This window comes from Desmodus rotundus, chromosome 6, assembly GCF_022682495.2.
Source record: "Desmodus rotundus isolate HL8 chromosome 6, HLdesRot8A.1, whole genome shotgun sequence".
Lineage (NCBI taxonomy): Eukaryota > Metazoa > Chordata > Mammalia > Chiroptera > Phyllostomidae > Desmodus > Desmodus rotundus.
The window spans coordinates 50,003,346-50,017,116 of record NC_071392.1 but is presented as its reverse complement, the minus strand read 5'-3'; the positions used below and the strand labels follow the sequence as shown (position 1 = coordinate 50,017,116).

At 41.1% G+C, this 13,771-nt stretch overlaps 1 protein-coding gene across 5 annotated transcripts in view; it reads left to right on the top strand.

The window, feature by feature from the left end:
- The first annotated feature begins 1,710 nt into the window (after window positions 1-1,710).
- The window catches only part of LAMB4 (laminin subunit beta 4), a 113,471-nt gene continuing 101,410 nt past the window's right edge, over window positions 1,711-13,771 (top strand). For 4 of the 5 annotated variants that reach the window (XM_071221683.1, XM_045193454.2, XM_071221685.1 and 1 more), the window contains exons 1-2: window positions 1,759-1,802; window positions 9,555-9,621. In XM_071221683.1, coding sequence (XP_071077784.1) covers window positions 9,588-9,621 — 34 coding nt within the window. In that variant the 5' untranslated portion in view covers window positions 1,759-1,802; window positions 9,555-9,587. Of the gene's footprint in view, window positions 1,803-9,554; window positions 9,622-13,771 lie in introns of all 5 variants that reach the window. The other variant, XM_045193449.2, reaches the window with a different exon arrangement.

The following is a 13,771-nucleotide window of genomic DNA, read 5'->3' as shown; positions in this document are numbered from 1 at the left end:
ACTACCGCACAAATCACCAGCGGCATCTCTGCTGCAGGGAAAACACAGGGACTTTGGGGGAAGCAGTCAGAGAAATTGCTAAGGCTCCTTCCCTTTTTGTCACTGAACCCCATCGATGGTTTAGGGAGGCCAGGCTCAGAGACTTTGGTTCTATGTCTCGGGAACAAAAGGAAAAGAGAGAAATAAGCATAGCTGAGGTTCCCGACTTGCACAGATGCGTGGGTACAGAGGCTGCTCCGTTCGCTGAGACGGCATGGAAATGAGGAAGATGGACAGGTTTGAACGACTGTGAACATTGTATGTTTGAAGTGCTGGTGAGTCATTGGATAGAGTTATCAAGAGGCAGTTGGAAACATGGAATCAAAATTTAGGACGTAGGTGGAGTTAGAGGCAGGGAAAGAAGAAGTGGTTTAAGCCATTAAACTACCCAAGTGGGCTGCCTGAGGAATCCACGCAGGAAAGGAAGATAAGCTCAGGTGACAAAGCCGAGGAAACGCCACTGTTCAAGGGGAAGGTGGAAGAAGAGAATGTTTTCTGTTTCTCCTTGGTATATGAAAATATAAACAACTTTGCTGGGTGACTTACTGAAATATTCAAATCCAATTGAATAATGGAGCAATAAAATCTATCACCCCAATTTAGGAAGCACTTAATGGTATCATTTTCAGAACTTCTATGTTATAGCATGTACCACCAAAGAAAGTACCTGGGTAATGGTCAAAATGGGGAGAAGTGTTTCAAGACTGCATGAATTCCGAAAGGCTGACTTTTCCATCCTGCGGACGAACACGTGCTGGGCTGCGGGCAGCCGTTGCCAGCAAGGTTGCAGCGTCCGGGGCCCAGCCGGCATGCAGCCTCCTGAACTTTTACTTTCTTCCTTTTTTGTTCTTGTCTGTTCAGTATGAGCTGTTTCTTCTTCTTCTTCTTCTTCTCTTTCTACTTCTCCTTCTTCTTCACAGATATCACTCAGTGAAACAGGTTACCTAACTTTGTCTTAGTGTTGTATTTGTAGAGATAAATTTACTACTCAAATTCTAGGAGCCAAAATACTCCATGGACTGTCCCGCTCCTTCTGCATAAGTTTCAGCAGACACAGAATCCTCTCTGCATATGCCCGGAATCCTAGTCCAAAGGCAAAGCTGGGTGCTCAAGCAAAACACTCTACCAGTTAGTGAATCATGAAAACATCCGCACTTATCATACTGCTGTTTTTCATATTGAGAGTTTACTTTATGAAGCATTATTATTGCAAGTGGGAAGTAAAGTGTATTTGAATAGGTCCATACTGTTCACTCAAGTGAACTTAGAGCATCTCACTCGAACAATTCATTCATTCCTTGAGAGGGTGTTACGCCTCGTTGCTTTTGTGAGCACAAGGTAAGCTTTGATTCTTCGGAGTCTCCCTCCTTAACGTCCACTGTTGGAGCAGCTACAAGTAACCTAAACACTCAGTTAAAATTTGGTAGGAATGTTGCACCTTGTTGCTGTAGCCCGTGATCCCAACTGCTCAGAGTCCCTATTTTCCGAAGTTTGGCACGGAAATGAACGTTTGCTGGAAAATTGAGTCCTCTTTCCCCTGTATACTGTGTGTGTGTGTGTGTGTGTGTGTGTAAGTCAAAATCTAAGGCAAGTAACTTCACAAATCACCTCTTTTGGCAGGTTTTGGAACACCTCTTGTCTTTTTTCCCTACCCTTAGGTGCCTCGGGGCAAATGTTTTCTACTTAAATTGACTCTCACTTTCAGGTGCGCCTTCACACGCCCTGCCTGCTGCCTGCACCTCTCAGCAGACTCTCAAATCCAGGTAAGTCTCACTCCCATCTCGCTGGCAAGTTGGCATTTTGGGGATCAAGTGAAGGTATCAGCAAGTGAAGGTACATGGGGAACCAGCATTACTTTAATATATCAGCATATAGGGTACAATTGTTACTTTTACAGAATGATCAATGATCAGAGAATGTACACAGACACATTCATGTAATGCAGTATCCAATGGGAAAAGTAGAAGCTTAATGCACAGTGGATGCAGCCAATGACTTGAAATTTTCTGTTTGCTGAAGGAAGCATCAAATGATGCGTGCTGAACTGCACAATTTTAAACTGTGTATTAGGAAATGCTTATTTTATTCTGGTGATACAACTGGTGACAAGTTAGAAAAAGTTCAAATTCTGTAGAATTATCCATTCTTCAAAATATTTTTGTTTATATCCTAGGTGTGTGTAAATACCATTTTAAGGGAAACATAAAATCTGCTTTAATTGACGGGAAAGGAAGCTTTATAGCTTCTAGTTCTGCATGCCTCACTATGATACAATTTAGCAACACAGCTGAAATATTGAATGATTCCTGAAAAAAATGTGTTACACAAATAAAGGAAAGGTAAACATAACTTTGTTAACCTGAGCACAGCCTCCAAGTGAGGGCAGATGAGGTAATGTTAGTGAACAGTGAGTGAATTAAAATCAAGTAGCAATGCCAGAACGTCATTGTCAGTTTCACATACTTTACTGTTTATTGCAACAATTCATACATTTTCAGACCTGTTTATTGCAACACAATATATTTTAAGACCTGGGTCATCCAGCAACATTAGTTAAACAATGAGTAAGCCTTGTTATAAATCCATTTACCTGCTTTTCATCCAAAGAAGGGGTAATATTATATTTATTCATCACAATTACTTTTACATATATCACTTAAACTCACCCATGAATTTAGCAAGAAAAAATTTCATGTAGCTCCTGTGAGGCTTTGCAAATGTCAGCTCTGGTAAACCAGCCAGAAGAGCAGCACCAGTGAAACGAACAGCTTGATGGAGGGAGGTAGGGGTGGGATTGCCACAACGCCCACCCGCACCATGCTGCACGTGCAGCTGTGGGTTTCATAATGCCTGGGTGGATGATTTCAGATAATACAACTTCTCAGTGTTGCCAGACTTACTCTAACACTCATCTGGTTTGGGGCTCGGACCACCTGAAATGGGAAACAGAAAACAGGAGTCAAGACTAGAGCTGAGCAACTTATGGAAATGAAGGGTGGGGTGCAAGGCCCTGGCAAAGGGCCCTGGAGCCACCTGCGATTTCTCAAGCTCAGCACTATTGCTATTTGGGGTCAGATAATTCTTTGTTAGGGTGCTGGGCACAGTCCTGTGCATCGTATAATATCCATTTAGGGGCATCCGTGGCCTCTGCCCACTAGATGTCAGTAGATCCCCCTCCCCTGTTGTGACGGTCAGAATGCGCACAGGCATGGCCAAAAGTTTTCTGCGGGGCAAACCAGCCCACTGAGAAGCATTGCACAACACGTTTCTGAAAAACAGAAAATCTGACATATAGGCTTAAGGATTTGCAGGGTAATTACAGGGATCAGCAGCCATAATCCACATTCACTGAGAAAGAGTCAAGAGTTCACTTGCAGTGGGACATAGAGAAGTGAGAAAATCAGGGATGATTGCAATTGCTTCACCACACTTTGTTGGATCATTTCAAGAAGAATATTTTCAGCAGCTTGAATTACCCAGAATTAACTTACCTCTTCACTTGCTGTGCCTCAAGACTTTCAGGGATAGCTGGATTAAAGGATTTAAAACCCCAGCTGGTTGGTATTCATTTGGGCCCGTTCCCATTACTTAAGTGGAGGAAGAAAGCTAGGCACCGCAGCCCTTTTCACCCGCCTTTCCACTGGGCCCTGCAGGGCACTCCATGTGGATGCTTTGGACCACAGGCCAGTGCTTCTGACTTGCAAGCTGTGAGTCCTTCAGAGGATGTGGTTCAGGATCATTTCACAAAGCATAGTTCTACAGTCAGTTCCAAAGGGAGACAATGACTAGGAATAAAGACTTCTGAGACGGGTAGCTCAGTTGGTTAGAGCATGTCCCTGTCCACCAAGACTGGGGGTTTGATCCCGGTCGAGGCACGTCCAAGAATCAACCAGTGAGTGTGCATAAGTAGAAAAACAAACTGATGTTTCTTTCTCTCTCTTCCCGTCCCTCCCTCTCTCTAAAAGAAAAAAATCAGTAAATAGAATGTCTTCCTGCTATGATAAAAAAAATTAGGACTATTGATGAATGATTGTATCTATGACCCTCTTTCCACCCAAGTGCTTCCTATTACAATGTTTAAATTTTAAGATTTAAGAACAGCCCCAGTTTCACACCGGGGCTCTGGAAAGCAAACCAATTATGAAACAGGGAGAAAGACACTACGAGCCATAGAATACGGCTATGGGAGAAGAGGCAAGGAAAAGGCCAGCACCACGGGACACCCAGGACTGGCACTTGATAAGGGGATCTTAAAGCCAGGCTGCAGCAGCCCCGGCAGGAAGGGGCACCTCCAGGGCACAGCTGAGACTTTCAAGTGGGGGTGGCCGAGGGGAGGTTAGTGCAATAGCCAGTAAATAAAAACCAGGCTAAAATGCTATGCCTGCAATTAGTGTCCAGGTTAGACACTGAGGTATTTCAACACAAGAAATGGATTCAAGTCAACAAATGTTTTTTAAAATATTTTCCTAAGTACTTCCAGGGACAAAAAGATTCATGTTTGCATTCAAATGCTTACAAAGGAAGGTTTAGACAAGGTCGTAAAAATGTTTTTAAAGCAAAATTGTTTCCATTCCTATGTATTTACCCAAGAGAAATGAAAATATACATCTATACAAAAACTTGTAGATAAATGTTCATAGCAGCATTATTCATAATAGCCAAAAAGTAGGAAAAAAACAAATGTCCACAAACTGATGAATGGATAAACAGAACATAGTATATTCATATAGTGGAATATTATTCAGCAATAAGAAAGGAATGTGGGACTGATATCTACTATAAGAAGAATGAACCTTGACAATATTATGCTAACTGAAAGAAGTCAGTCACAGAGGAGAACATATTATGAGATTTTATTTGCATGAAATATCTAGAATAGGCAAATCCACAGAGGGAGAAAGTAGGAGGTACAGGAAGAGGCAGACGGAGGTGACGGCCATTCTTGCTCAGTAATGAAACGTTCTAGAGTTAGGCAGCACAACTCTGTGAATGTGTTAAATGCCATGTCGATGGTGAATTTTATGGCATGTGAATTATCTCAGTAAAGCCGTCACCAAAAAATAAATAAATAACAGAATATACTTTATGCCTTAAAAGAGTTACTAAGAGCTGTGGAGATAAGAATACCTCCATTCTTGCCTTGACCAACGTGGCTCAGTTGATTGGATATCGTCCTGCAAAGTGAAAGAAGGGATGCCAATTCGATTCCCGCTCAGGGCACATGCCTGGGTTACAGGTTTGGTCCCTGGTCAGGGTGCATGCGGGAGGCAGCCCACTGATGTTCCTCTCCCTTTCTCCCTCCTTTCCCCTCTCTTAAAAAAAAAAAAAAGAATTCCCCCATCCAGAGAGATGAGAAGTTTCATAGGAGAGGCTTCATATATGAAAGAAAACTCTCTTTTTTCCTGTCTTCTTCCTAGAAGCTTATGAACAATATAAAACCTATTTTAAGGGGAAAATTAATTTTGGATATTGAGCAGCTAAAAGAAGAAGCCCTTCACTGAGCAAACTCCGAGAAGAACATGCGCATTCAGCCGGTAACAGATCCACCCACCCTCCTCACTCACGCCAACAACACAGCACCACAGCCAGGGCCTGCAGTGTCCATCGGGGGACCGCCCAGACCACACAGCTAAGAAAGCACCTGCCACTGAGCGGGTCTCACTGAGCATTGCCTGCTGTCTCTGGGAGCAACAGCATCTCTGGTCTTGTGAGTTTCATAGGGCAGCGGTTTATTAAACTTGAGCTGCATCAGACTCACATGGAGAGCTTGTAAGAGCACGGAGTGCTGGCCCCCATCCCTAGAGTTCCTAAATAGTAGGTCCTGGGCTGGGGTTTGATCATTTGCATTTCTAACTAGTTTCCAGGTGACCCGGGTTCTGCTGGTTCCATAGAGTGACCAACATCTGGGTTTGCCCAGGATTCAGTGAGATTCCCAGGACCTGGGGGTTTTCAGAGCTAAAACCAGAGAAGTCCTGGGCAAATTTGTCACCTTACGAAGTCCTTGGGCCACACTTTGAGAACCACCCTTTAAGGAGATAAGATCAAAGTTAAATTTGAGGGTGAAGGGAGGAGGAATACAAAATGAGCCTCAAGTCCCTGACCTAAGCACACTGGCCCATGGCATTACCAGTGAGTCCTAAACTTTGCTGCATATTGGAATCACCTGGAAATTTTTAAAATACTGTGGGGACCTTACCTCCAGGTATTCTGGTTTAATTGGTATGGAATGTACCTGGGTGGCAGGACGTGTAAAACTCCCCAGGTGACTCTAATGTGCAGCAAAGTTTGGAAAACATTGGGCTATACCCTTCTCTTAGAATGGAATCCAGGAGGAGAGCAGGCACATGAGGCAAATTAATGAGTTTTAGGTGTTTGTGAGCCATCGGCGGTTCTGAACCCTGGGTACATATCAGACTCCTCTGGCCCTGGCTGGGGTGTTCAGTGGTTTGAGCGCTGGCCTGTGAACTGAAAGATCTCTGGTTTGGTTCCTGGTCAGGAGAACATGCCTGGGTGGCGCGCCGAATCCCCAGCTGTGGGTGTGCAGGAGGCAACCGATTGATCGATGTTTCCCTCACTGATGTTTCTCTCCCTCTCTTTCTCCCTCCCTTCCCCTCTCTCTAAAAAAGAAATAAAATCCTTAAAAAAAAACATTATGGGGAGCATCCTAAACACATTACACCTGGGTCTCACCCCCCAGCAATTCTGCATTGACCTCGGTGGGGCCTGAACATTGGTAATTGGAAAATATCCCAGAGACTTTTTAAAAGGAAGGAATGAAGCAAGCAGGCAGGAGTTCTGAATCCAGGACATCAGGATTTGGGATTTCATGTTATCCAAAGTGCAGCTGGGTAATTGACTGAAGCCACCTGCTCCAACTAAGGAAAAGGCAACAAAAGTGCACCACCTAGAAAAAGTGCTGGGGTCCAGGTGGCCCACACCGAGGGGAACTTCCTAAGGCTCCATCTGGACTCTCCTAGAGGTCTTCACAAGGTTTTGTGTGCGGTAATTAGTCCACAACTGGAGATTTTTTACAACACACAGAGTTCATTTTCAAAAGGAGATGCTTCCAGAGGGGCTGCTTCTCATTGAGTCATTTTCTTATGACACTGGACATCCCAAATGACCCCCGGGCTATGTAAAGAGCTTGGATCACAGAATGGGACATTTGCCCCAAATCGGGCATTTCCAAATATTTTCTAAAGGACTTCATAAGAAGGCTGGAACTAGCAGGGCGGTATTCAAGGCAAAGGAGGTTTCCGTAAGCAGGCAGTGCTCTGCTCATGCTCGAGTGCAGGGGAGGTGAGATCACAGGGCTAAAGGTGTGGGGTTCGTGGGATAAACAATCCATTAGGACAAGCATTGAAGGCTAGAATGTCAAAGAAGGTTCTCATCTGTAAATACATGAAAAATATTTTTATACTCACTACTGTTGAAATAAATACATTAAAATAATGATGAGGAACAGTTTTCTGCTTTTTAAATTGATAAAACTTAAAAAATTCATAATACTCAATATTGCTAAAGGCTCAGGGCAACAGCTGTTCCCACAGGCTATTGACGAGAGTGTAAATTGGGGAAAGCTTTCTGAATGGTAGTTTGACATCAAAAGCTTTACACACACACATGTGTGATGTGTGTACATGTGTATGTGTACTGTTCATGCATGCATGTACATGTGAACACACAGTCATGCTTTTTGATTCATTATTTCCACTCCATTTAATATATCCTGGGGGATAATTAAGGATATAAACAAAAATTTAGCAAACATATTTGTAACAGGAAAATATTAGAAACATGGTATACATCAACTAATAGGGGATTTGTTAAATAAACATTGGTTCCTGCATTCAGAGGAATATTACCCAGTAACTTAAACATTGATGCAGAAGAGCACTTTACTTCCTCGCCTCCCAACCCACTGAAGTTCATGCACTTTCATCTCTGTCAGGGGTCCCACAACAGCGACTTGGGAAGCCCTCTACCCAGAGGGCCGTAGCTGAATCTACAAAGAGGGACACAGGTTTGGTCTGTGGAAGCCCTTAGGTGATCCTGATGCCTCTCACTAGGTTGAAATTGCTAAAGTGAAAATATATGGCTGGTACCCTGGCCCGTGTGACTTAGTTGTTTGGAATATTGTTCCATCAACCAAAAAGCCTAGGCTGAGGGTTTCATTCACAGTCAGGGTGTGTTTGGGAGGCAACTGATCAATGTTTCTGTCCCTTTCTCTCTCCTTCCCCTCTCTTTAAAATTAGTAAGCATGTCCTTAGGTGAGGATAAATGTATACATATTAGTCTGTTCAGAAAAAGTCCAACCACTGTTAATATAAGAGAACAGTTCACAGGACACTGATATAACCTGGCAGCCAAGGAGAGTGGACTGGAATGTGCATGTGTGAACAATGACAACTTCACTGTACTAGTCAGTGGGGGTGGAAGACACTATTGAGTGAGCATGTGTACTGTGTGGCCATCACATTCAAAATGACTGAGTGAGTAAAGCAATGAATCTGCATCAAATTTTGCATTAAGCTTTAACATTCCTCCACGGAAAATATTTGGATGATTCACAAGGCTGCAGCTATGGGCAAGGGGTGATTGGCAGCTTCTTCACAACGACACACCCACTCATGCCTCACGTCTCATGCAGAGATCTTTGGCAAAACATCAGATCACCCAGGTTACTCAGCCACCCCACAGCCCAGATTTGGTGCCCTGTGACTTGTGGCTTTCCCCCAAACTAAAATCACCTTTGAAAGGGAAGATATTTCAAACTGTCAATGAGATTCAGGAAAATACAACGGGACAGGTAATGGTGATTTGGAGAACTGTGTGAAGTCTCAAGGTGCCTACTTTAAAGGGACTGAGGTGTCATTGTCCTATGTACAATATTTCTTGTATCTTCTTCAATAAATGTCTCTATTTTTCATATTATATGGCTGGATATCTTATGGACAGACCAGTTATATATATATTAGGTATATGGTATATACATATGGTATATATGTATATGGTTTATACATATATATATGGTATAAAATGGTGTCTCAGATATAATGACATGGTATCATTTTTGGAAAACATTTATATTCAAGAAAGAACATATGGAAGAATCTATAGCAAGACATTAACCACTTCTCTGTAGGCGGTGGTACTATGGATAATAACTCCTTTATTTTCCCTGTCTGATCTTTCCATTTTCAGTAATGGGTACATATTGATTGCATAATTTTTTTCTAAATAATAAGATGGGCAAAATAGGTTAAAATAAAAATATGGAAAGGAAATATTTGTTTCATAATATTTCCCACAAATAAATTGTATTTTGTGATTTCAAAATAGAAAACAAGTATTTGTAAAAATGCATACACTTTTGTTTTTTAAGGAATTAGGCACTATAGGTATTTTGTGTCCCTAAAGGGTAAGAACTATCAGACAAATTTTCAAACCATTGACAACTGATGCAATTATTGAGTTTGTCAGTGACTGATTTAGCATCTTTTTTTTTAACCTAGCAGAACTGAATTTAATCATTTCCTGACAAAATAATGCAATTTCAGCTGACCTTTCTTTTGCACCTTGGTGAGTATTAGTTGTTCAAAAATTAATTTTCTGCTTATATTATTGTTCTAAAATATTTAGTAGAAATAGTTTTTAAACATATTCACCTCTTTTTTTTCTATACTGCTATATATTTGCGTGGCCAGTCTGTTATATAACTGTGTCAAGCAACTAAAAATTTCACTCAAGTATGTTGAGTACCCACATGTAGCTATTTCTATCACTCTTTAATGGAATATCATCCTCAACAGATAAGTAAGTAAAGTAAGATACTAGCGCAAGTAAACTACTTTCAGATTCATAATTTATAAATATAATGCATTTCAATTTTAAAAAATAGTCCTGCTTTGAATGTAACATTTGTCCCTGTGATGTGGTCTCATGAAGAATTTATAGGCAAAATTCCTTCTGCTGAGTAAGCAGCAGCTCTGGGCTAAAGGGCCAAATCCTCCATGCCTCTGCTGTTTTTAATAAGCTGAGAATAATTTACATTAGTCATAGAAAAGATGTTTCCAACAATCACTCTCTGATCCTGAATTTTCTGTGTCTATGACAGACCTGCTTTTGATTACTAAGTACTGACTAAATTGCTTAGACTCTTCTCTTCAAAGATTCATGCGGAATTTCTTCATGGTAGCAAACTCTAAGAATCCCATCTCTTAATTTTGCACTTTTTAAGCCCTGAGGCAACTGCCCAATTAGATCTGCTGGTAAAAGAGGAAAGAACAGCTCTAGAAGGGAAGTGCTCACTTGTTCTCTGTTGAAAATTCCTTGTCTCAGAGAGGTGAGTCACAAGCCAGTGGGAACAAAAATGTTTAATCTACATCTGACTTGGATATTCTCTTTGGAACTGAACCAACATTCAAAATTAGAAGCAACCAGTGAGAATGACTGTGCCTTCTCCCAGCCTCAATGGAGGATACCTTACACCTTGTTCAGAGAGTCTTCCTTGAGGAGATCCCTCTCCTGAAGGAAAGGTCTTCAAAACCACCTTAGCTTGGGCAGAAAAGGCCTTGCTGCAACACATCCAGGATTTCTAACCCTAAGGAACCCTGACACGACCCAAGTCTCTAGGGCTGCCTACGGTCAAACTACAAACCAGGTTAACTCTACACCGTCCGTGTGGGCATTTTCTGGTTCGTTCAACCATAGGCATTTCTGTAAATGCTAGAGCCTATTTAAACACTTTGTCTTGCAATCTGACTAAGGAAAATAAGGAGAAAAAATCATAAAACACACATTGGTGCAAGGTTTGGGGAACAGGATGCAAAGTGCCTTGTCTAATGTGCATTCTTGGTACTTTTTCTTACCCATAGTAAGTGAGGTGTGTGAGCACATGAACGTGTGTTCACAGCCTCTAAACTCTGACGTGCACTCCAAACTGTATGAAAACATCTCACATGTTTCAGAAAATTATAACAATATACAAAATTACTGAGAGATTGTATAATAATGGTTCTTTCTCCAAAATGATCCTTTATAGAAAATGTACTGTGCATTTTCTTTAAATGGCCAGATCTCCCGCCTTCATTCTTAATAAGATTCTATATTTAAGTTGTATGTCATTTTTGAGGAATACGTTGATTTTCTAAAGAGATAAATATCTTTATCCTTCATCTTTATTGAATTAGTTCCGACCTATTGCTAATGTAATAATCTGGCAGCTGAAATCTTTAGCCCAGGAAGGATGTTGCCCAGTTTATGTTCAGGCATGCAGCCTGAATTACTTATGTTTCTAGCCACTTTTGGCCAAGTATTTTAGACTGTAAGTTCATATGTGTACTTAGAATATTATGCAAATAATAGTTAAATTTCCCTAAGTCCTGGAATACTTTTATTTCTAAAAAGTACAGATCTGATTAAAACAAGTTTGGCCAAGTTGGGTTATAAAAGCAGGATAAGTCTCCAAGGCAACTGTTCCAATAAAAGAATTCAGGATGGGACTTGTCTGAAAGAATAAACCCCTGGAAGGGAAGTCTTAGTTAATCCACACGTAGCATAAGCAGAAATGTTATACCTGACCTTGTTTTAAACAGTCTCTGTCTATTGGAGTCCAAAATTCTGAGTAGTTATTTGTCCAAGATGCCAATTCTAGGAAATAAAAGGACATCTGCGTTTGGATTGTTGGGTGAACAAGAGGAAAATTCATGTTAACTAATCCAGGATCATTTATTATACAATGAAATAAAAAGTGTATGAGAGAACTAAGTTTTCTCACGTACCTATCTCAAATAAAGAGAAGGAAATGCTGTGCCTTTGTTCTAGAATAGAAATCTTTGCAATGAGACTGAGGATAGAAAATTCCCTGTTCAAACTGACATGTGGTCAACTGTGGGGAGGTCACATTATGACACACTATGTCACATTATGTGTCATATTCTTAGCAGTAGAAATATGATCTCTGTGTGTTTACAGACTGATAACAATCACAAAATAACCAGGGTAACAGAACAGTTCATGTGGGAAATGTATGCATAAGAGAAAGAACATTATCTTTCAAAAGCTTGTATTTGGGGGAGGACAAGTTGAAGAAAAGAAATTCATTAGATATAGAACAAGTACATAAGAAATTCTTTATTTTTCAATTGAGAAAACTGAGAAGAAACCAAGCTTACTTCATAGTATGGTAATTATTTTTTCATTTTTGGCCAATCCTCTCACTCCTGTCTGTTGACATAAATTCCCTTGGCATAAAATGTCTCGAGGGAAAAGTATATGAGCGGCTGGAAGAGGTCATGTGTGTGTTATTTTAGAATGCAGGTGTACTTGATCCACCATCCAGGGGCTGATGGGGTGATTTTGAGGGAAGAAAAGATTGTATGGGTGTTTTACTTTCATTTTGAGGTAATCATAAGTTCTTGTGCAGATGTAAGAAATAATACAGAAATATCCCATGTACATTTCACTCAATTTCCTCTGATGGTAACATTTTGCATAACTACAGTGCAATATGACAGCCAGGAAATTAACATGATAGAGTCCATTGACCTTATTCAGATTTCACCAGTTTCACACGCACTCATTTGTGTGTATGGATTAATTCTATGCATTTTTTAAAAGATTTTATTTATTTATTTATTTATTTTCAGAGAGAGGGGAAGGAAGGAGAAAGAGGGAGAGAAACATCACTGTGTGGTTGCCTCTCATTCGTTCCCTACTGGGAACCTGGCCTGCAACCCAGGCATGTGCCCTGACTGGGAATTGAACCGGCAACCCTTCGGTTTGCAGCCTGTGCTCAATCCACCGAGCTACACCAGCCAGGGCAATTCTCTGCAATTTTATTCACATGACAATCACCACAGTTAAGACACAGAACAATTCCATCACTTCAAGGATCCCCAGTACTACCCCTTTATAGCCACCCCTACCTCCTTCCCTCCTGGCCTCCCAAACCCCCTGACAATCTGTTTTCCATCTCTACAGTTTTGTCATTTAAGAAATGGAATTACACAGTATATAACCTTTTTAAAATATTTTATTTATATTTTTTAACACAAGGAGAAGGGAGGGAGAAAGAGAGGGAGAGAAACATCAATGTGAGAGAGAAACATGGATTGGTTGCCTCCCCTATGCACCCTGAGTGGGGACCAAACCCGCAACCCAAGCATGTGCCTGGACAGGAACCAAACCACTGACTTTCCACTTTGTGGAACGATGCTCCATTCAACTCAGCCACCCTGTTCTTCAGGGCCAGTATATAACATTTTGAGATTGGCCTTTTTCACCCAGCCTCCTTTGAGATTTATCCACATTGTCACCATGTTTCAAGATTCACTCATTTTTATTGCTAAGAACTATTCCATTATGTGGATGTACCAACACTTTGCTTAACCATTCACCCATTGAAGGAAATCTGGCTTGTTTCCAGCATTTGACTGTTATAAATAAAGATGCTATGGACATGTGTATACAGGTTTTTGTATAAATAAATATTCATATCTCTGGGATAAATATCTAAGAGTGCAATTGCTAGACTGTATGATAAGCACGTACAGTTTTCTTAAAAGCTGCCATATTTTCCCCCAGCCATTGTACGTTCCCGCTAGCGGTGTATGAGTGCTCCAGTTCTCCACATCCTCGCCAGCAACTAGTGTTACTGCTGGTAACACTAGATGCTGTTTTCTTTAACCATTCTGATAGGTATGTAGTGGTATCTTATTATGGCTTCAAT